Source organism: Archocentrus centrarchus, chromosome 10, assembly GCF_007364275.1.
Source record: "Archocentrus centrarchus isolate MPI-CPG fArcCen1 chromosome 10, fArcCen1, whole genome shotgun sequence".
Taxonomy (NCBI): Eukaryota; Metazoa; Chordata; class Actinopteri; order Cichliformes; family Cichlidae; genus Archocentrus; species Archocentrus centrarchus.
The window spans coordinates 13,512,726-13,537,181 of NC_044355.1; the positions used below are offsets into that span (position 1 = coordinate 13,512,726).

The window sequence follows — 24,456 nt, forward strand, 5'->3', positions numbered from 1 at the left end:
TTGATGATGGCTCTTAGGGTCCTGTTGATCTTATACAGTTCTAGGCATTCCAGGAATTGTTTTTGCAGCACTACGGACAATTCCTACCACTACTATATATATATATATATATATATATATATATATATGTATATATATATATATATATATATATATATATATATATATATATATATATATATATATATATATATATATATATATATATATATATATATATATATATATATATATATATTTGAGAGACAGAGAGAGAGAGAGAGAGAGAGAGAAGGAGAGAGAGAGAATTTTAGCACCAAGCCCCTTTAAAAACAATTAGCCAAGTTCCAACAGGTATTTTTCCTCTTAGAACCTACCTCTCCCACCTGTCTCCTACACAAAACCAAGGGTGCATTCCAAAAGTGCCACCCATCTTCCTAACCACCATTCTTTGACCTCAGTTGGGGTCAAGGAAAGGTGGTAAGCAGAATTCATAAGTACCTAGGAAAAGAGAAGAGCAGTGCGCTGAGAATCCAAACTAGTCTTCTTAACAATCTGACTCTGGATGTCTGCTGTGTTGAAACTAACATGTGCAGAAGTTGGGCCATAAAAGGTGCATCTTACTTCATCACAATGTGTTCTTAACCTGTTTTTTTTTTTTTTAATGCAGGTCATATAAATGAGAACTGTCTATGAAAAATATCCCTTCATTGCAAAGGCTGGAATTTTACAGGAAAAGGAACACAGAGTGCCAGATTTGCAGCGCAAAGCCTTCTTCTAACATTAAAGCGATTTACTAAAGTGGCAAGGTGTCATTTTAGTCGAGGACATGAGTATTTTTGTGGATGGCACATTGATTGATTTACCTGCTGGATAGTGATGCGGTGCAGCTCCTTTCCTCCTCTTCCTTGTTTAGGATTTCTGTGACTTAACCCAGCTGACCTAACGTAAAAATTAATTCATGTTAATCCTGAAAGCTGCAATACAACCTTTCTAATGCAAACTGAATTATACAGAACCCTAAACACACCCTGATTTATGAATATAGCTTATAATTTAAATTTAGTGAGCTTTTGTAGATCTATGTTCATGGACAAGAAGCAGATGTTCTTCCAGAAGTCGGTGTGGTGTTCAGAGTTCAGCTGTGTGTACAGTAGCCTGTTGATGAAAATTCAATGCATTTTAACAGGTTATTGCATCAAATGGAAAACACAGATATAATTAGATTGATCATGAATGCCTGGTATTTTTTCATCTCCTTTCATAGAGGATGGACTAAGTGCATCCCATGTTAAAGGATGTAATAAAGGAAACACTGAAGTGGTCACGTCACACAGTTAGGAGCCTTCCTAAAAAAACTGACTATTTTTGGAATGTATGCCGAAAAGAGGAAGTAAAGGAACAGGCAGAGTGGGAGGGATCAACAAAGTGCATTTCCCCTTTTCAGGATTAACGAAGTCACTGGTATTGAATGCAATATTGGACATTGAGTATTAAAAGAAACCCTCTCATTAACTATTCTCAGAAATGGGAAAGGTCAATTTGTTTGTGTTACCTATTAATGTTACAAACCAATAAACAGCATATTTTTTTGAATATATCAACAAATGTTACATATTGTGATATATTAACACAGAGCTGTGCTATCGTTGCCCCACACTACAGTTAAACAAGAGCTGTATAAATTGTATATTCTGTAAAATGTAATTTTTTCATTTAGTATTAAAGCAGTCAGTAAAGACAAACCAGCATCTTCACCTCGCTCTTTATCAGAGCACCCTCAAACACGATTCCTATAGCCCAGTGATAATCTTATAACAAGCATGCCACAGTTTACACAGTGTCCAGCAGCATTAGCTGTTATGAAAGCCACATTTACAAAATATCTTGATGAGCAGAGTTATATTCACAGATAAAGCAAACAGATCAGACATGAAAAGCTGTGCTTACCTACTGCTGATACTCCACAAAGTATGTTTTCAAGAGTCACCCCGAAACTTCACCCTTCACCCTGAAAATCATGCCATTAATATCCTGTTGTTAAATTAATAAAGGTTAGCCTTTTGCTTCCCTGCAGCAAAGAAATAGCCAGTCTAATTTGGTACTCATCATTGGTACTGTAGGAGCAGCTTGTGGATTTTGATGATCTGCTAGATTTTGCTGTTTTTCAAGGATTCATTAAGAAAACTGAAATGCATTTTTCAAAGCCTTTTTATTATGCTGTTGTGCTCCTGTTTACAAGTCTGTTGACCACACTGTGGGCCAAGTAGCAAAAAGATTAAAGAAGCTTTATTGTCATTGTAAAAAAATATAATAAAACTGCAGCAGTGTAGTATATACAGTTAAAATATACAACAGGATGGAAAAATATATTAACATAATGACTGAAGAATTATATATATATATATATATATATATATATATATATATATATATATATATATATATATATATATATATACACACCTACATACAGACTGAAAATCCACTTTATCCACTATTAAACACTTACTTCAATGAAAAATAATAAAATGAATTAAAAAAGAAAATAAAAAAAATGACAAAATGCATTACTGTTATTTGTTTTTCAGTAGTTGTAAATACAGATCCTTCACAACTTGCCAGGGAGTGCTGCAGGACCCTCAGCACCCTGGCTTCCCACAGCCTTGGCTGATAAGCTTGCCACCGGAAGAGCACAGATGTTAATGTCGTACATCAAAATCAGTTCTAGTCCTAAGGTCCATAAAACTGAAGCAGGTAGATGGAATTCAGTGATCACTCACTTAATTATTTTCACCCATGCCTACAATACCTGGCTGTACGTTTGTTAAAATAACTTTGGTTTGGAGCCTGTGTCCTTTACACTAAAATGTAGCTCCCCTTAGTGGCGAATGTTTGTTATTGCTGCCCACTACAGGGTGCACCCCGTTCACCAGTCTGTTGCAGGGCTAACCATTAATGCTCACAATCACACTCACCAATTAACCTAACCTCATGTACAGTACAGTGAAAAATATTTGTAAATAATTAGTGAAAAAATATTTCTAGTTTTTAGCATATTTGTCACACTTAAGTGTTGCAGATCATCAAATGAGTTTTAATATTAGACAAAGATAACCTGAGTAAATACAAAATGCAGTTTTTAAATGATCATTTAATTTATTAACTGGAAAAAAAAACTATCCAGACCTTTCTGGCTCTGTGTGAAAAAGTAATTTCTTCTAAACCTAATAACAGGATGTGCCACCCTTGGCAGCAAGAACTGCAATCAAGCATTTGCGGTAAGTGGCAGTGGGTCTTTCACGTCGCTATCGAGGAATTTTGGCCCACTTTTCTTTACAGAATTTATTTAAATGAAGCCACATTGGAAGGTTTTTGAGTATGAATTGCTTCCTTATCCATACAATACAGTGAATTAGTACGTTTCTTAATATGCTTGATCTAGCACAATAAGAGGCAGAAATGGTGTCTACATTTAGCACGATACTTTCCAGACGTAAACAGTTAATTTTTATATAGAAATTCAATTGATATTTTTTTTAGTTCTTTTTTAAATAGTCACCCTTCGACCACGTTATTGGCTCGCTTAATCATAAACAAGATACTGTGAAAGGAGGCATGTTACAAAATGTTACTTTAAATACATTTTCAGGGTAAGAGGTTATAAGAGATCTAAGGAAAATACAATGCAATATTTTAATTGTGTGGATTCTATTCTATTCTATTCTATTCTATTCTATTCTATTCTATTCTATTCTATTCTATTCTATTCTATTCTATTATATCGAAAATGCGCTGAAACGGATGTTTACGTTAGCTACAGGATGTTGTTACTAATCCGACACGAGGAGGAAAGCAGGCCACTCGGGTCTTTCCGTGAAAAGCCACGAAGTGCAAACTCGTTCTACTGTAACTGTACTGACGCTCCACCATTGGCTCCAACCATCCGTCCGCCGGGAAAGGCGGCGGGGAGGAGGGAGGCGGGGAGGGGGGCGATTTGCTGAATGACGGCTCGATTTGTGTTGACACTTGAGAGCCGAGACAGCCTACGGGAAATACACAGGCCTTCCTACGTTACATTTCCACCTTGCAAAGATAAGGAGAAACGTCTAATCCTTTCCTTTAACACCGGGAGATGTTCATGACCGTGCAGGGACTGCGCGACGGGGCTACACGGAGTCGAGGCGAAGCGGACGTTTTCGCAGGTTGATGAACCTATTTCGGCACTGAGGAGGGGAGCCAACACAAGTCAATACATGGTGTTAGTCTGTATAGGCAGTTAGGCAGGTTTATATTAAAAGGAATGATAGGCGGTGCAATCTAATTCCTGGAACTATAGACCTCCGGCCAGAATGACATACCCTACGTTTGCAGGCTAGAGTTTATTCGCTGAAGTTAACGCTCAGACTTGGGCTGCGAACAGCGTGTAGGAAGCTAGTGTGCCAGTAAAAACACCGTCCGTCTTGCACATTTGACAGATAACCAATCAAAGCTGTTATTCAAATCGGTCCCCTTATGTCAGTGACCTATATCTCATGCATGTGCGCGAAGAGCCCACAGTAACCGCTCCACCAGACCAGACAGCATGGGGACCAATGGGCTAGACAATCAAGCGGAACCGTCCGGCGGAGAGTCCCGGACGGAGCAGCCGGCTCCAGGTCCTCAGGTGGAGCAGATGGATGCACCTCAAGAACCAGACAGGAGAAAGGATAATCATGTGGACGGTAGCGAGGGTAACATTGTGAAGGAAGACAGCAATATGCAGCTGATCGAGACCGGGTGCAAGCTACCGTCCACCCCAGGGTCGGACTCCGAAACGGGGGTGCAGATAGAGAAGCCCGATCACGGAGCCGGGTTCGACCCACCCGAAGGTGGTTTCGGCTGGCTGGTGGTTTTGGCTGCAACCTGGTGCAACGGGTCGATCTTCGGGATTCAAAACTCTTTCGGTATCCTGCACACGATGCTGGTGAAGGAGCACACAGGCCCCGACGACCAAACGTCCCAGTTCAAAGTGGGTGAGTAGTACTACCTGAGCAGTATCACCTGAGTATCTGCTCAGGTGGGCTGAAGATGAAGCCACACGTCGGTTGGTGGACAGGAAGCTGTTGATGCAGTTCTTAGTTATAATTATAGGAACATTTAAAAGGTGGAAACTGGACCTGTGGATAAATAATTTAATATGAAAGATGATCAGTATAATAAAGGTGTAACAGCAACTTTATAGTTACTTTGTGATTTGCATGCTTTTATATGCATATGCACCCATCTAAAAATATGAATACCTTAGAATTAAGTGAGATTAACTTGAATTCAAAGTGGGATGCTAAACATAGTGATAAATAAAACAGGTGCCTCACCAAAACATGCAAAATATGCTTATCTTATTTATTTTTGTATTTGTTTTCTCCGAAGTTGCTCCTTACAACCTGTGCGAGTCTCTTGTTTCGGAAAGCACCAGCATTTTATTGAGTTACAGGCACTTAACTGAAAAAGTACTGTAGACACTTGTTAACTATTCATTAAGGCCATTCTATTTACTGGCAACCCAGCTTGTTACAAAGGGTCCTTTGATAAAGGTTTTTGCATGAGGACTTAAAGATATAGTGAGCATAAAGGACTGAATGTTTGTGAAAGTTTGTACTGATACTGAGACGATATTTATGTTTTTTTTTTTTTTTTTGGTAATTTATTCCCCTCTTTGTTCCCTCCAGGGAAACAAAAACAAAGAGAGAATTTAAGCTCTTTATCACATCATCTTTGAACATTTAGCCAGAATAAAGCGGTTTGGTTAAATGTTGGCCACTGCCATCGGTATACGTCATCTATTTAGCAGATGGGATAATAGCAATCAGCAAGGTCAGTAATGGCCGATAGCAACGTCAGGCTATCGGCCAATACTGACCTTGCCCTGGTTCTCTGGTTGCTGTTCCCTAGAGCCCTAGATCCCTAAAGACTGACTTTAAAAAAGTTTAGGTTCAGATTTTTCCCTCAGAATTTGAAATGGAGTGTTTGATCTGTTATTAAACTGCTTTTTGGTTCTTTCCCTTTCATTTAGACAGTTGAAGTCCCTAAGATAATGTATCTTGGTTTATATATAAACCAGGGGTATTGCTGCCACATGTAGTATTTAATAAAAGTTAACAGGTATAAATGGCTAGAATCATGCCAATAGTCTACCCACTGCTCCCATTTCAACCATTCTGTTTAGGATTATAACAAGCTTTCATTTGTAAATGCTCAGGCTATTTTTCCTTCCTTGGTCACCAGTTGCTCTCTCCTCTCAGCAATGAGAAAGGCAATACGGAAAGCAGTCAAGGAAATCCGTCTTAGTAAAGTAATCACTGATGTTACTTTCCAGGAATGTGACAGTTCGGTCTTGTTTTTGCAGATAAATTAGTTCCCAGAAACAATGGGGCAAAGCTTTTCTCAGTCTGCTGGTGCTCCATCATTTGTTTGTAGGAAGGGCATTTTCTTGTGCCTGTAACTCCAGTAGGGAAATTGCTGTTCTTTTGTCACTTCACAAAGTCAGTGTCCAATTTATTGCCAATGAAGTTCTGGGTAAATCTTGGCTTCTAGCTTTGCACTTGTTAATCTTGTTAATAAGTATTGACTAAATGAGTAATCATGGGAATTCTTTTGCGGGGAGAATAGAATAGAATAGAATAGAATAGAATAGAATAGAATAGAATGCCTTTATTGTCATTATACAGGATGAACAATGAGATTGGAGGGCACTCCTGAGAAGAAAGGGTTTCTCCTTCCTTTCTTTCTCCTTCTCCCCTTTCTCAGTTTGAAACCCATGAAAGCTGGTACTGCAGAGTGCTGATCCATATAGAAAAGTGTTTTGAGCATGGGAATCACGCAGTAACAGGAGTGGGTGTTTTTCTTAAATTCCTTGTCAGGTTCCACAATCACAAGAAAAGGTTAAGGTCACAATGTGGGAAGGGATTATGGCTCTAATCCTGTTTGTTGGAACAAATGTAACCCTTTATTATTATCAGTGTAAAAGCAGTAAAGCGGCCTTATTTTGATCTACGTCCAGATTTCTCTAGAGAAATTGTGCATCTGTGGGTATCACATTTCATTCAGGTGTTGTGCAGTAGGAAGCTGAGAATCATGGACTTGTTAGCCCTGAAAACAGATACAGTATGACATTTAGAGTCACCTGAAATGCAAAATATATCTTGTTGTTGTTACAGGAGCAGAGGGGCAGTTTTTACAAGTTATTCCCGTTTTTTAAAACTTATTTAGGATTTCATCTCCAGTATTTTCTTGGATTTAATTCTGGGTTGTGCTCATATGTGAACAGATTACGTGAGTAGGCTGAGACCTGACCTTTTTACCTCAGCAGCAGGAGAAAACACAGGGGAACAGCTTAACTACAGTAGCTCTGATCTGAAAGGCTCCTTTTGAGCTATCCGCTCGAAATTCACAGATGTAGAACATTTTAAAAGATGTCAAACTGCTTCACTAGCACAAAGTACAGGACCACAAGGGATAACAAAAGGTTAAATCTTACTTAGAGAGCCCTATTAGGCCTTGCTGAGCTCTTTTATAAACCTTGAGGAGTAAACAGGGGATTTTCAAAATACCCCAACAGTATCAAGGAGAGGGAACAGTGTTTTTTTTTTTTTAAATAATGGAGAGCTGTGTGGGTTATGAGAATGGCAGCACAACACCTTTAGTAATTTTATTCCTGTTGTGGCCACAAAAATGTAGGTATACATATACCCAGTACAACTTTCTTTGAAAATGAAAATAAAAAAAGTGCTGGTTTTATAATCAGTGAAAACTGAGCCCCTTGTGAGGTGGTGTGTGACTGAACATGGCTGCGCTGAATGTGGGAGAATAGTTCAAAATGCAGCCGACACTGTTTCAGCTGCAGCAGAGTTGGCAAAGAGGGAATGTGTGTGAAGGGGTAGAAGAAAGGGACTGAGTGAGGCAGGAATTAATTTTTCATTGATGCCTGAAACTATTTCCATCTATACACCACCGTGAAACAGAGCAGGAAGAAAATTGTGATGAGAAAAAATAGATCTCCATGTCCTGTTTGTGTCTAAATGTAAAGGTGATTTACTTACTGAGCATTATGAATTTTATTCTCTCTCTCAAAAACACACTTAATGATTCTGTAGTAACTATACCAGTAGGTTACGGTATCTCTGTGAAGGTCAGAAAACATCTGATGACGCCAGTCGTAGAACCCCTCTGGCTTCAGTCACCCACCTTACATTAAAACCCTCTAGCTTTAATATGCAGTGATATATGTCCTAGGCTTCACAAAGCCACAGATCAACAGAGAGAAATGTAGTTTCTCAGGGACCTAAACATTGCCTGGCTTTCTTCATCATGTACTCTGAAAGAAAGATTACAAAGAATGTATATGATTTAACTCAGATATTTATCATTCCTACCACAGTGAGCTCTAACATATCAAGACCACATCTACACTAATGACACACTAATGGATCTAGTCACCATAATGCGCTATATTGCCAAAAGTATTCACTCGTCTGCCTTCACATGCATACAAACTTGAGTGACATCCCATTCTTAATCCATAGTTTTATATGATGTCAGCCCACCCTATAACAGTTTCAACTCTTCAGGGAAGGCTTTCCACAAGGTTTAAGAAGGTGTTTATGGGAATTCTTGACCATTCTTCCAGGAGTGCACTTGCAAGGTCAGACACTGATGTTGGATGAGAAGGCCTGGCATGCAGTCGCTGCTCTAATTCATCCCAAAGGTGTTCTGTCGGGTTGAGGTCAGGACTCTTTGCAGGCCACTCAAGCTCTTCCACACCAAACTCACTCATCCATGTCTTTATGGACCTTGGTTTGTGCACTCGTGTGCAGTCATTTGGAACAGGAAGGGGCCATCCCCAAACTGTTCCCACAAAGTTGGGAGCATGAAATTGCCCAAAATGTCTTGGTATGCCGAAGCATTAAAAGTTCCTTTCACTGGAACTAAGGGGCCGAGCCCAACTCCTGAAAAACAACCCCACATAATGCTGCTTAGCCATGGAAAATCATTCCATGAAGCTCTCTGTGCACTGTTACTGAGCTAATCTGTAGGCCACATGAAGTTTGGAGGTCTGTAGCGATTGACTCTGCAGAAAGTTGGTTACCTCTGCGCATTATGCACCTTATGTCATTTTACGTGGCCTACCACTTCATGGATGAGTTGCTGTTGTTCCCAATTTCTTCCATTTTGTTATAATCCCACTAACAGTTAACTGTGGATTATTTAGTAGTGAGGAAATTTAATGACTGGACTTGTTGCACAGGTGACATCCTATCATGGTATCACACTGGAATTCATTGAGCTCATGAGTGCGACCCATTCTTTTACAAATGTTTGTAGAAGCAGTCTGCATGCCTAGGTGCTTGGTTTCATACAGCTGTGGCCATGGAAGTGATGGGAACACCTGAATTCAATGATTTGGATGGGTGAGTGAATACCTGTGGCAATATATGGACCATAATAGCTAGAACCAGAGGGATTAAAGGGATTTTGGTGACAGATTTGGCTTCAAAGAATTTGATGTTAAAAATTCACAGAGGAAATGAGTACACTGAGTGAAAGATTCTTAAATTGCATTGTACTTGTTCTTGGATATCTTACAGACTGTTCTAGATAAGCATGTAACAATAAAAAAAAATTCACCAAGGCACTGTGAACAATTCTTTGGCCCAGTAGCTTGATGCGGAGCTTTAAACAGGCATGGCTCACTGGAACTAAATGAAGCATGCTGCAGTGAAACTGAGAGATTCTGTCCAGCAGAATAAATGCTGTTACTGTCGAAAGCAAAGTCACAAAAGATTGAAAACACAAACTCAATTAACTAAAGAGTGATAGGAATATATTATATTGTTACAAACATATTAGGTACACCTATAGCAAATTATCTTTCCTTCATTAAGTCAATAGGTATCAAAAATCACTGAAATTGGTCATTATTTAAACGTTTTTTTTTTTTTTTATATAACTTTTAACTTAAAAGCAGTACCAATAGAGCTGGGTAAAAACTAGCTTCTCTGTACAAAAAGACTACATAACCTTGATGGTAAATGAATCAGATTTATAGCTGATTGTACTGCTGAACAATTGTCACATTCCTTTAACCAACATCAATTTCTATAGCAGGTAACTTTTTCTGTCATTGGCCTTGATAGTAGCTCAACTTGTACTACCTTTACATAGAAAACTGATGACTCTCTGAACCACTAGATGTAAAAAAATATGTTGGTGCTCTCTTGCTTGACATCGATGCTGATTTCAATGTAAGTGACCATGAGCTATAACTGAAGTACCTTTAAGCTTATGGTTTCCTTGTAGATGCCATAAACTCTGTTAGCTAAGGATACTCAGCTAAGGCCTCAGGCACACAGGCATAGAGACTAATTGGCAACCTCTAGCTGAAATTGGTTGCAGAGAGGGAGCTGCATCAAAAACCTCCTTGTGATCACTTTAGTTGCTAGCAGATTGCCAGTCCCTCTTAATTTTCATGGAAGGCACTGACATGTCTGTAAACACTAGCCTAGCAGTACTAAAATGTGAAAAATACAACCAGAAATGGAGAGTGTTCATCTCCAAAGTTCAAAGTGCAGTTTGTGTTGTAGGTAGAGTAGGTGGTAAGGAAGCTTGTTTCTGCCACTGAAAAAAAAATTTTTTGCCATCAATTACTGTCAAAATTTCACGTTATTATCTCAAAATTTCAACTTACTAACTCAAACTTATGAGAAAATAACTTAAAATTGACAAAATTATTTGAAATTCGAGTTACTAAATAAAAAGTTTGAGATCATATCTCAAAATTTTAACTTAGTGACAGAAACAAGCTTTCCTGAGTTGTTGAGTGTTTACAGACAAGTTGATGTCTTCCATGCAAACTATAGGCAACCGAGCCACCGTGAACATGGAGGTTTATCACTACCAAACCTTTAATACTATTATTGGGCAGCTTACATATGGACTATGTTATACTGGGTAAAGAAGCCAAACAATAATACTCCAAAATGGTTGCAATAAGGGGTGTCATCATGTGAACCTGCTTCATTGCATGCCCTGCTCAGCTCTACATTTCCACTACCTGAGCCTTTAACCAGACAAACAACAAACCCAGTGGTTAGACACACCCTCAAAGTGTGGTCATAATACAGAAGAACATTTTGGCTGGACTAGTCCTCTCAAAAGTAAAAACAAAAGTAAAAAGTAAAAAAAATAAAAAATTAGCATCTTTTGAAGGGTTGATACTAAAATATAAAATCCCTAATTCCCATTTTTTTTAAGTATCTGCAAGTTCATAGTTTTGTTACTTCTCATTCAGCTCACTTCCCATCTTTATCCCATCTTTCCCATTTTAAATTAGCTATAGGACCTCTTGGCATTATAGGAATATTTGGAGTGGTACCACTAGAACTCAATCTTAGCTTGTGCAGCAAAAATATGATAGCATTTGCACCTGTCTCAGCAAGGAGACTTATGCTACTTAAATGGAAAGATAAATTTCCTCATTTGCTTCATTTGCTTCATAGGTTAGAGACCTTATGCATCATTTAACTGTGGAAAAGATTTGTTATGCTGTAAGAGGTTCTGCACACAACTTTTACATTGCCTGCCAACCAATTCTGAATCACATGGAAGAAATGGCACCTATAGACATCTTTGATTCATAGAACCCTTCCTTCCTTTGTTTTTCTGTATGTATGTGTTTATGTCATAAATATAGATGGAATTAATATACATCGATATTTGCATAGCTATCTGATTACTTGCCCCTTATGTCTCTTTTTTATTATTATATGTTCATTACTTTCTGATTGAATATTGTAAGTTTCTTATTATCTTGGTGTAACAGGGTAGGGCTAGATTTGGTTTGGGATCTCGGGGTAAAAATTATATTTATTTCAAAATAATTTTATATGCATTCAAAAAACCAATAAAGAAACTTTGGAAAAAAAAAAACAAAAAACTATAGGCAACCAGAGCAACCAAAAGGAGGGTTTTCAGTGCAGCACCGTATACCTCTTTACAACCAACAGTCAATGTCTAGCAACTGCTCATCAACTGGTTGGAGAATACACAAATTTTCTTTCCAGTGATTTCTAGCCAGTCTCTAGGCCTACATGAACAGGCCTAAGATTACTTAGCTAACAGAATGTAGTGTGTGTATCATGGTGTTTTTTTTTTTTTTTCAGAAATGAAATGATAATGAAGTTGGAGAGTGATGTTCCTCATAGGCTTGGTTGTCTTTCCCTCTAATGATCTGCCCTATTGTATTAAATCAGTCACCCGTATAAAACAACAAAGGAGTGAAAGAGAGACTATTTTATGTATCTAACAAATTACCTTCTATTACTGTCATGCAGTCAGGAGTAAATTCTCTCTCTTTCTCAGTTAAGGATATGACTTTAGTGCAGGTCTAACTATTAGATATCACTCTGGCTGAACAGCGTACCTGGTCTTGTCACATTGATTGGATTGCAGCCAAAATGGGTAGAGCAATGTCTGTGCTCATTATGTGATGGATCTCAGTCAGACAGATCACAAAATTGCTGGTTCTATCTCATCTTGACTATTGATCGTTAGTTTGTGCAGAACAGATTTACATGTTTAGCAATTCACTGTTTATCCAGAGTAAGTATAGAGAGCATGCACAACCTCTGCAATTGGATAAAAAGCTGTTTAGTTTCTTTCATTACATTTGAACTGTTGGTAAGCCTGTTATTATGAGTAAGAAGTGCTATTGCCCCCCACCCCAAGCATCCTTTGGAATGATTCAAAAAATGTATGCACTGGAGAAAAGATTTTTATTAGTCTGAAATTAATTGTCCTGTCACTTGTAGTCTGATTCATGACTGTGTTTCTCTTAATTTAACTGTTGTCTTAGGTTGAGTATAAAAAAACAAAACAAAACAATTATTCTTGATTTTTTTTTTTGTTCCTCATTCAAGGACTTTTAACTTATGCAAGACGGGCTCCATTAATAATGCTGCGAGAAAAGGAGAGCATTTTTAACTCTAACTTCACAACATTTATCTATTCGTAATTTATATATTATTATATGAATATAAAAGTAACAGGCACATACTGTAGGCACGCTCACTGGCCTGGACTTAGGAAACCAAGCAGTAATGAAAGGGACAAGCAACAAGACTCGACAGTTGCTAGGAAACAAGTCCTGAGAATAGCAAGGAAGAGGTGTTAAGATCTGCCAACAAGTTGTATGGTAAAACACACTTTTGATAATTATACAGTAGCACCTCCTCCAAAGGTGCAATAACACCAAATTTCTTATGCATCCTTGGTGAGGGGTCAAAAAAACTACTGTGAAGATAAAGGATAAAACATTGCTGAGATATAAGCTCACTTCCTTTTTGGTGGCTTTGCCATTAAATTCAATTTTTGTGGGCAAATGCTTATGCTGACAGTATAAGCTGAGACAAAAGTCATTGTAAATCAGAATACATAAACCTTTATTGGTCAAAACACATTTTTAGTAAATACAGCACCCCCTAATGGTCAGGTGTCACCAAAATTCTTGTGCATCCTTCTGAAGGGGTTTCAAGTCTACGTACCAAGTTTGGTTTTGATAGGTTAAAGCGTTCCCAAGATATGAGCTCAGTTCCTGTTTGGCGACTTTGTCACCGATTTTGATTGGCTCTGACCAGCAAGTGCTTTGAAAAATCAAAAATCCATCTGATACCTTTTTTGAAGCTTGGTGTGTAGATGATCTGAGTCATTTTGGTGAACACTGGACAAAATTTGCAAGCTGTGAAAACCTTTGAAGGATTTCCATCAAATCCAGTTATGCTGGAAAATCCAATATGGTGGAGAATGACATGATAGGGTGAGTTGTTTCAACTAGAACCAAGGATTCCAACAGTACCTTGATTTTGAAAATCTACCACATGGGTCACAAATTGTGGTTGCAAATGCAAGTTAAAATTTGCCCCAGTGGTGGCGCTACAGTGCTCAAGTTAGTGGCACATAACTTGGTGAAAATAGCACAACTTTCGACCAGATGGTTCAAGGGGCTGCCATAGACAACCATTAGAGAGGAAAACGTTGATGATGATGATGAAGAATAATAATAATAAGGAAAATGTCCAATCACCATGGGTACTTGGAGCATTGCTACTTGGCCCCCAAAGACACAAGTAGCAAAACACACACTAACTATACAGTGTATATAGTTTGGAATAGCTCATACTGCTGCAGTAACAGTGGTAACAAACAACTGAAAACTAGTCAGAGAGTTGGAAATGTGAAAGAAGTTTTACAAAACTGCTGAAAGCTGTGTTCCAAATATTGAGTTGTGCTTGATCATATCTCTGTTTTCTTTGTGTGACCTTGTTGTGCATTATTTGTCTTGGCCACTGTTATTAGTCAGGTAAAACAATAACTTTTAAACTCTGTTTTACTTTAAAGCTGTTGATTTATGGCCCAGAATGGCATCTTTATTTAAATTAAAAAGCCTGTAACAGATGATTTAAAAGACAGTGGAACAGCAAAATTGAACTGAAACATGTGCTTTTAACATTTGTATACTTAGTGGTTGGAGAAGCTGGGTGAATCTTCAAAACAATAATTCCACGTTTCCCTGTATATTTCTTTAGTGGTCAGAAACTAGTCCTTTCATCATTTTAGATGTGGTTAATACTCATTGTCTGGCTTTTCTCAAAAACATTTCATCAAGTGACTTAATGCAATATCCTGTCCACAATTCAGGCAGGCGTCTGTGCTGCCAAGAAAATGCCTTAAATCATTAACGTAGAGCTGTGCTCTTTGTAGTGCATTATTGTTTCTCCGCTGCTAAAGATTTCTCCAGCATCTCCCAGGGCAACTGTTAAATCTCAGGTTGGCAGATCAGGGTGCACTGTGGCATTTTTAGCATTCCAGTGGACAGTTGAATGGATTCAGGTTGGATCAAAGTCTCATGAGGCTCTGCACACTCATAAAAATGTGTATAAAGATGTGTAAAAAGAGGGATTGGACTGTTGTTGGTTTAATGTGGTTAGTTTTTAAGGATTCATTTCAGGTGCTTTGCCTGTATTTAGATAGTGCATCTAAAATAGACAGGATGAGGTCCACTTAATCGGGTGTTTGACTGGGGGCTTAATTCTTGACAGCATTTTAGCCTATGGGGTATGCACCCTAACTGTTAGGCTATCACTGTGCCTTGAATTTGAATACCAAAATGCATTTATTTATAGATATTTTTGCAGAAACCATCCAATCCTACAATGCAGTTCAATCCAGTCCAATTCAGTTGTGCTGCTACACTGACACATGACAGACAGACTATAATCTCTGCAAAACACATCCAATAAAAAAAATCACAGATCACACTTTTCAGCTTTATTAATTGTGTCAACACAAGCAGTTCACACTCACTCTCAGCCTGAAGTATGATACGATTCGTAAACATCAGAAGGAATGGTTCTGTGATTGGTACCAAATAAACAACTCAAGGAGCATCCTGATAGCTTTGCTGTCTGAGCTCATTTATGAGCTGAGTCTGAGCTGCTTGAAGACACTCCTGTTTGAACTGTGACAGATGGTCCTCCAAATGCCTTCTACTAACAAGCCCTTGCAAACTGTTAGCCTCACCTGTTGTACTTTCTATATTTGTGCTGCAACAAAGCATGCAAACACAACATCCTTATCATCCTACGGGCTTCCTTACATTTCTGTTTTATGCTGTCATTTGATGCAAACGTTGTTTTCTCAGGCTCTAAAATTGATATTCTTTCCTTATTTTGGACTTCTAACCATGACATTAAAATGCTGATTTTAAGGTGGATTTTATGCTCATTTCCACCTTCATGGTGTTATTCTTGGACTGTACTATAGTATCCTTGCATGATTTACAGTTAAAAGAACATGTTTTATCTAATGCTGCACCTTAGTGCAGCCTCTTAGGTCATTCACTGTCTGAAACAAGCAGTTTTAGCACCTTTCTACCTATATTTATTTTTTAATATTTGTTGTGATTGACTGATTGACCCTGGTAAACCCAAGATTGGTGGTACATCACAGGCAGAGCTGTGTTAATGCACTCATCTACCATTATATATACAGTATATATATATATATATATATATATATATATATATATATATATATATATATATATATATACAGATAAAATAAGGAAAACAGGTCCTATAACTGGCAGAGTTGGCTCCACTTGGCCTGCTGGAGTGTAGCAGTACAATAGCACTATATCTGTGTTTTTCAGTTTACAGTGTGGCCATAGCTCCTGCTGAGGGCATTTTATGTTACCCTGAGGAACAAAAATATGTATGACTATTGTTTCTTTAAGAGTGAGTCCCCAAAAGACTTTCAGGAACAGTATGATGCATTGTTTAGGTTCACTTTCCATGGCTATGTGCGTCAGCCATGGAAAGTGTCGTCAGAAAGCATTTAAACCAGGGTTATTATAGTTAACGAAAACGAACGAAATAACGAAAACTGAAATTGAAAAAACATTGTCGTTAACTGAAATAAATAAAAACTATAATTAAAAGGAAAAAACGATAACTAATTAAAACTGAATTGTGAGTTTACAAAACTAACTAAAACTAACTGAAATAATCGATAAACTTACTTTCATTTACTTGTTTTTTTGGGGGGTTTTTTAAGCCTTGTGGATTGATATGAAATCATTGTTTCCGCTCTCCGAGTTTAAGCTGGGAGCGCCACAGGACAACTGTGTGAGTGCGCATGTGCGTGCGCTCACCGCGCTGGTCCGCAAAGTAATGGCTGCGGTCTGCCGAGTCCCGTATGGAGGTTCTTTGAGTACAAACACCTGCACACGACCACAAGGTAATTAACACACACAATCCAGCTACACAAGCATAAATGCGGACATGAGGTCGGCAACTTCCGTAGGCTATGTACAGAGGCCGCAAAGACCCTTCAAGTTTAATTAGCGAGCATCTAACCAAGCTAGCTCCAAAACAGAAGCAGCTTCAGGTGGTGAGAACATCAGGATGCAGCTGGATTTGAGCTTTGACTCCTTCAAAGAGTTTGTTTTTGTTTAACACCACATGTAGGCGTTATTAATCTGCTGCACTGATGCTGAAGTTTATTGTGGAGTTTATTGTAGAATTTATTGAGTTTGGGAGTTCATGTTTTTCTTTGTTTCTCCCTGGTTATGCTCATGTGTGTCCTTAATATTACACACATTTAGCATGTCTTGTGAACAGTTGGTTGTTGACTATATTTCTTTAAACTGTATCTTTTGTCAAGTTTTCATTACACAATAGTCACTTTTGCGCCTTGAATCTTGCACCTGATTAGGTATGAAAATACTAAAACTAATACTGAAACTAACTGAAACTAACTAAAACTAAGCATGAAACCAAAAATAAAAACTAATAAAAACGAGCAAAACCACTCTGAAAACTAATTAAAACTAACTGAATTAGAGAAAAAAAAGTAAAAACTAACTAAAACTAAACTATAATGTAAAATCCAAAACTATTATAACCCTGATTTAAACATATGTTTTCTGATTGTTTGGGCTCACTGGGTCAAAAGTGAAAGTAATCTTCAGGCTAAAGCAGCAGTGCACTGCTTTTGCAGACACCTAAGGGGATGGTTTCTGACACTGCTGGATACATTGGAAGTGAAAGAAGATTTCATTGGTGCTTCTCAAAGCATTGAAAGAAAAAACAACAACACAAGACATCTTTCCAGGGACAATGTCTTTGTTATTCTGGAAAATCCACAGGCCATTTTCGTAGCAGTTTCCTTTGAAAGTATCTTACTTTCTGCCCCCTAAAACAAGGGGACTAAAGACCTATTATTCCTACACTAATCATCTAATATGAATGCTGATACGCTGAAAGTTGGCAGTTAAACCTCATTATTTCACTTCAAATCCAGTGTTGTGGACAACAAAATAGTGTCAGTTTCTGATTGCACTACAGCTGCTCATAAAAAAGGAGCAGCACTCTGTGATCCTTATAATTTTCCAACTGTGGTGTAGGTAATTTAAATGCCTGATTAAATTTCAGTATTGTTATGAAAGAAGCAAGAGGACCTCAGTGATATAAATGACTTTGTGTTAGTGTACTTATAGCTGTAGAATATATGGTTTGTTAAGACCAGAAGTCATCTAGGATGGAACACATGACACAGATCACTCAAAGTAAACACAGTATCTATAAATATATATATTTAAATATGCAACACAGAAAAGACATCCACAAAACACAGTTATCTTACATGCATATATTAAAGCTGACCTACCCTAAAGCAAGCTAAACTCACTAGTCTTATATAAATTTCTTCTTCCATTAAACAAGACTGTCTCTTTAAAAATCACACAGTATTTTTCTGACAGAAAATATTTGTTACTCCAACATACAGATGCATCCTATACAGTCTGCTGCTTCCTGTCAGACTGCATCTATCACGTTAAGAGATGGAAGCTTGTTAAACCCCCTCACAAACAGACATCTTCGGCAGTTGGCTCCAGTTTCCCTCCCTGTGTTCTTTTGCTTTTGTTTTAAAGTGTTTAGACCTAATCCCCTCTAATGAGCACAGTGCACTCAGTCTATTCACAGAACTTTGCTTTTGTCAGGGCACAGGGAAAATGGGTTTGTTGTGGGGTTGGCCAGAATATAGAGTACACTGTAAAGCAATGAGACATGGGTTTATTGTTTTGACCCTCTCATTTTTACTTTGGACCTCTCGGTTTGTTGTGTCCACACTGGTTTAGTTGCGTTGATGGTGCAGAACCAATGCTAAGTACTTAACCAATACTTAAGTACTTAAGTTGTTTTTATCGACTTGGAGCTTGTGATGAAAGCCTCGGGCCTTTTTTCTCTGTTTAACATTCACTTATTCATTCTAATCCCTTTCTTAAGGTATTGAAATTCATTATATGTCCTAATCTGGTAAGAGACACCCAAAAACAACTATTTATGTCTGCAGTGTGGTAAAATTAAATGTCGATCAATTTAAAGCCCCCCCCAAAAACAAACAAACAAACAAAAACAAAAAACAAAAAAAACCCCACACTGAAACCACATCATAATACCAAACTGACATTTATGTTCCAAAGATGAGTATGCAAGAAACAGCATACAAACAGCAGTGCATGTCCAGATGGGAAAAGCCACAATCACTAGCGGAGATTAAGTTAAGAGCCTGTGGTATTTTCCAGACAAACCAGCTGGACATGTAGTAATGAACAGGAAACAGGAAAAGTGTTCCAGGTGGTAGTTTGAGTGATCTTCAGAGCTACATCAGGGAAAAAAAAAAAGATTAGGAGCTGAGGAAATGCAGTGAGCGCAATTCAGCAGTAGAAGCACCCAGAATTTTTAGACCATTCACCCTTTTAGGTTATTAACTATGTTTTTATGTTTGCTGAATTTTATGGCTTGTATTTCTCACTCCATGCAACTTGAGACCGAATGCTATTTTCAGGGACTGTGACCCTCGATGCTATTTAGAATTTTTTTTTAGAATTATGACTAATGCCACCATGGGGTTAAAATTGGAGGTGTGTTCATGCATCTAATTTTTGAATATTTTTCCACATCTTCAAAGTGGTTGGTGCTAGATTAGATTGCCCAGAGGCACGCACTGTTCTGAATGGTTGCTATGATGTATCTGACTCACTTCTTGCTGAATTTACACACAGTGAGCCACTACAACACTGTCATTTGTTAAAAAATACTACTTCTGCTGGATAAAGTCTCACCATGAGCTTTCCCTGTACATGAATAATTTAAACATCATAATGCAGGCAGTTTGAACTCTCTTACTCATTCAGATAAAACTTTATAAATCCCCTCACATTGCACTGGCAATAAAAATTGCACTGGCCAATTTGTAGTTCTGTGTTATAGATTACATTTTATGTAGAAACACCATTAAAAAATACCACTATATGACAGTTTCAGCCTCTAGAATATTTCATAGTTCTTGCTTTTACTTTCAGAAAGTTTGATAGTTTAGAAGTTCTGGCATGTTGTAGGATGAAGCAAGTTTCTGTTTGAGTTCTGAAGCCAGATCTAAATCTAGGTTGGTAGAGACAAGTGATGGAACCATTACCACACCGGGTGCCACTGCTAGCAGTTGTTGGTGTAAATTTACAATTTCTTTTGTTACTTACAGTATTATAAGTATTAGATCTGGCAACAATCCTTACTTGGTATGTGGTGTGGTTATTGTTGCCAGATAGGCTGGTCTGAGTATTTCAGAAACTGCTCATCTACTGGGATTTTCCCACACAACCATCCCTAGGGTTCACAGAGAATGGTCAGCAAAAAAGAAAATATCCAGTGAGCGGCAGTTCTCTGAGTGAAAATGGCTTGTTGATGTCCGACATCGGAGGAGAATGGATGGACTGATTTGATAGCACGGCAGCAAATCAAATGACCACTAGTTACAACCAAGGTATGTAGAAGGTGCCAGTTAAATGGCCGGACATATCAAACAACAAAAAAAATCCCCCTTTTATCTCATGTGAATGAATAAACTATCGGAAGACTAGATTCCCATGCTTGAACTGTACTGTGAACCACCACACATATGCATATACAGCGTAGGACATAGTGTTTAGGGCAGTGTCCACATTTAAGACTATACAATCACTCTGAACTCAGTGTGTGTGTTTGTGTTATGTAGATAAATCATGTCATCAACCTGTTTGTTCGATTGAACAACATGACCCAAAGCCCATACACCACGGTTGACATTAAGCTACCTTTGCTCCCTCAGAGGCTGGACCCAGACATGTGTTTGTTTGCACTACAGGGTACGTGGTGTCTCTGTTAGAGAAATCTGCCTCATGTTTTAACATTGGATGAATATTGCTCCACAAGCCAGAACTATCCACTTTGATTCACTTTTTGATCTGCTTAATCGCCATGAGAAATCTTATGCAGTGTGTCTGATCTACATGATGCAAGTGTAGACACAATAATGGGGAGAGTTATATAAATGTATATTAATAGCAAATCACATCAGGTGGCGGAGAGTCACAAAGACAGAGAAGTTTCCAAAAAACCTAGTGCATTGCATGCAAAGCTTTGTAGTTTTTCAAAGCTTTAGCAAATGTTGTGGGAAATTTTCATATTTTCTGGATTAATTAATGCCTACAGGGCAATTTAAAGGCAAGAATCAACATGCTACACATGTTTAATTTGAGTGTGACTGCCACTGAGGTCAGGAGGCAGATTTGCACACAGCTTGCAAACTCTCAAATACATTCAGCTAAACATAAATATTTGCATGAAGGTCCAAGCATATGTGCATAAAGGTCTTATTGTTGTTCAGTGATGTTTTTTTTTTTTAACTTTCATACAGTAATTTCTACAAACAAAATAAGATATGTTTTAAAATAATAAAGGACTGCATGGACTCTGATCTTTGCTCTGTGTACAAACTGGTAAACACTGTGTTTTATTTACTTTAGGTGATAGATATAACACCTTGGATTTCCACATGCTTCTGATGATGAATTCTTTCTCCTCTCAACTTCCTCTCCAGCCTGGGTTGGGGCCCTAGCCATGGGCATGATCTTCTTCTGTTCACCTGTGGTCAGCATGTTCACAGACCACTTTGGCTGTAGGAAGACGGCTGTCAGTGGGGCAGCACTGGCTTTTATAGGGCTGCTCAGTACAGCGTTTGCAAAGTAAGACATGTTTGTCAGAAGTATCATTTGAAAAAGCTACAGCAGACATGATTAGAACCATGTGATTAGCTGTGGGTGAACTGTGGGTACTATGTAGGTAGGGCAAACCTGCAGTTGTCCCACTTGGGTGTGCCTACATAAGAACGACAGCTGTTTTGCCTTTTGGGGCCCATACAAGCCCCAAAGCCCCACAGAAAATCACTGTGGGGTCCATAGCAGTTTTGCTCTTTTTTGGGTCTCCAATAGAGAATTCCGTGGGTAACCCACAGTGGGCTTGCCCATATAAAACCCACATGGGACCCATGTAGATTAGCCCATGTGGGGTCCATAGCTGTTTTGGTCTTTTGGGTTCCTGTGAGGGTTTTCTGTGGGCAACCAATATTGGGTTTAATTATTATTATTTAATTGTTATTTTTTTAGCCCTAGTTTTTCTTTCTGACTTTCTTTTCTTTTTGAATTGTAGTTCCTTGATCCTTCGCTACTTCACATATGGCATATTGTTCGGCTGTGGCTCCTCCTTCGCCTTCCAGCCCTCATTGGTCATCCTTGGTCACTACTTCCGCCAGCGACTGGGTCTGGCCAACGGTGTGGTGACGGCTGGTGCCAGCCTCTTCTCTATGGGCCTCCCGGTGTTCCTCAAAGAGGTGGTGGAACCTCTGGGCCTCAGCAGAGCGTTCCAGATCCTCAGTCTCTTCATGCTGGTACAGGCCTTGCTGGCACTAACGTTCAAGCCTTTGCTCCCTGCTGGGGGAGGCATGGGCCCACCAGGCATTGACCCCAACCCTGCTGAATCCCAAACTCAAGCTACTGTTCAGGGTGGGAGCAGGTCAAGCAGGGCGATAACCACCATCAGGAAGTACTTCAACCTGCGTGTGTTTCACATCATCACATACCGGGTGTGGGCATTTGGAGTAGCTACAGCTGTGTTAGGCTACTTTGTGCCATATATCCATTTGGTAAGAACATCTCTTGTGGGCTTACTTGTATTTAACAATGTATGTTGTTCTGGCTTCAAATTATGTTACTCAAGGTAGTCAAAAACTATAGATTTCAAGAAGTAATTGTTTCTCAATATTGCTGCTTTATAAATATTTACAGTCAGCTTGTTTTAGATTTGATAGATAAGTGAAAATTTATATATAAAAAGAAACCATTGTTTAACAGTCTGTCAGTTATTTCTGCTGTGCTAAAACATTCTGACCTCTTTATTGGTATTATACACTTCCATAAAGAGCGTTAAAAATTAGTGGGGTCCATAATCATGGGTTTGATATAAAAAATGCTATTTCTCAGCCGACACTGGAAATGGGGAGAAGTGGAGAGGGAGTGAGATTGATGTCAGAGCCATACTGTTGCACTGTGAGCGGAAAAAGGACAATTGAATGCATGCCAGCAGAGAAAATGAGCAGTGGCTGAAGATTGGCTTTGTCCCTCTCAATAAGGACGACAGAGTTTGTCACAATAGCTGCTGTGAGTAGCAGCACTCAGCTGCCAGGAGTTAGTTGTGCTTTTCTTATATTTTTTTCTGCTTCAGCGCACATATCTGCTCCGCAAATGTTCTTCCTTTGAAAAAAGATGTTGCCCAAAGGGAGAAATATATATTTTTAATGTGTCATATTGACCCAGGAGAACCTGGCAGTATCTTACTGTTGGTTATCTAAATAACCTTCAGCTACAGAGGCTGAAAGCAAAAGAATGTGATTTATCCCTTTTGTCTACATCCAAAAACTCAAGTGTGTTTTCAAAATCTGTACTTGACCTATAACCCACTTTGGTGTGAGATAGTGAGATAGTAAAAAAATGAAGATGAAGTGTAAAGTTGCTGTGAAGTTGATCTCCCTCTATCCAGATGTCGGATGTTCCAGCTCTGGCCTCCCTCTGTCAGGCCTGTTGTTTCAGGCCCGGGCCCAGATGTAAACACTGCCCCGGCCTTTGTATTGGCTCTACCACCTCAGGAAGCCTCTCCTGTATGGCCTCTCTGTATCCCTAAACATACCTATCCTATGGCCATTGATGAATGTAGAGACCTTCAAAGCAGAGCAAATATTTCACAAGGACCAGCATGTTCAGGAAGGACTTCAGAGGGTGGTTTCATGTTTTGGATCTAATTTGGGGGGTCACTGCTAAAGGGAGTGGGAGGGTCTGACCTATATGCGTTGGGTCTTCCTGTTCTGCTGTTCCAAAAGTCTGTTGAGGAGGACATTTTGCTAGTGTTTGAGCTTGATTTGGGGTTAAGGATGAACAATTCCACTACACACACACACACACACACACACACACACACACACACACACACACACACACACACACACACACACACACACACACAAACAAATATAAAACAGTTCATCATGTAATATCTTTCTCATTATTTGCAACACAATAGCATGATTCACATTTACAAACTAACAAAGAGTCCACAGTGATGAATCTGCCTTGTTGTGTCTCTCAGATGTATTTTGTAAAGGAGCAGTTCAAGGAGACTGAAAAGGAGTGGGTATTCCTTGTTTGCATAGGAGCTTCATCAGGGGTGGGGCGCCTCACTTTTGGCAAGATTGGGGACCTCATTCCTGGTCTACAGAAAGTCTACATGCAGGTGAGGGAATGAATATAATTTGGGCAGAATGCTTTTTTTTAGTGTTTTTTATGTTTTTGTGGAAACTAATGAAATTCAGAGTGGTATGTGCGTGCAGCTCATTAGCTAGAGTTTGCATATTGCCTACAGCCTCACCTCATATTAAGAGGATTTTAATCATTTATTTGATCCATTTTAACTATCATATTTTATCAGTCAACATACAATGTTGCCATTGTTT

General features: G+C 38.6%; 1 protein-coding gene across 1 annotated transcript in view; it reads left to right on the forward strand.

The window, feature by feature from the left end:
* The first annotated feature begins 3,993 nt into the window (after positions 1-3,993).
* slc16a2 (solute carrier family 16 member 2) overlaps positions 3,994-24,456 on the forward strand; it is a 30,896-nt gene continuing 10,433 nt past the window's right edge. Inside the window, exons 1-4 of the mRNA XM_030738871.1 lie at positions 3,994-4,994; positions 21,496-21,640; positions 22,104-22,596; positions 24,093-24,236. Of these exons, the coding sequence (XP_030594731.1) occupies positions 4,565-4,994; positions 21,496-21,640; positions 22,104-22,596; positions 24,093-24,236 (1,212 nt within the window). The 5' untranslated portion in view covers positions 3,994-4,564. The remainder of the gene's footprint in view (positions 4,995-21,495; positions 21,641-22,103; positions 22,597-24,092; positions 24,237-24,456) is intronic.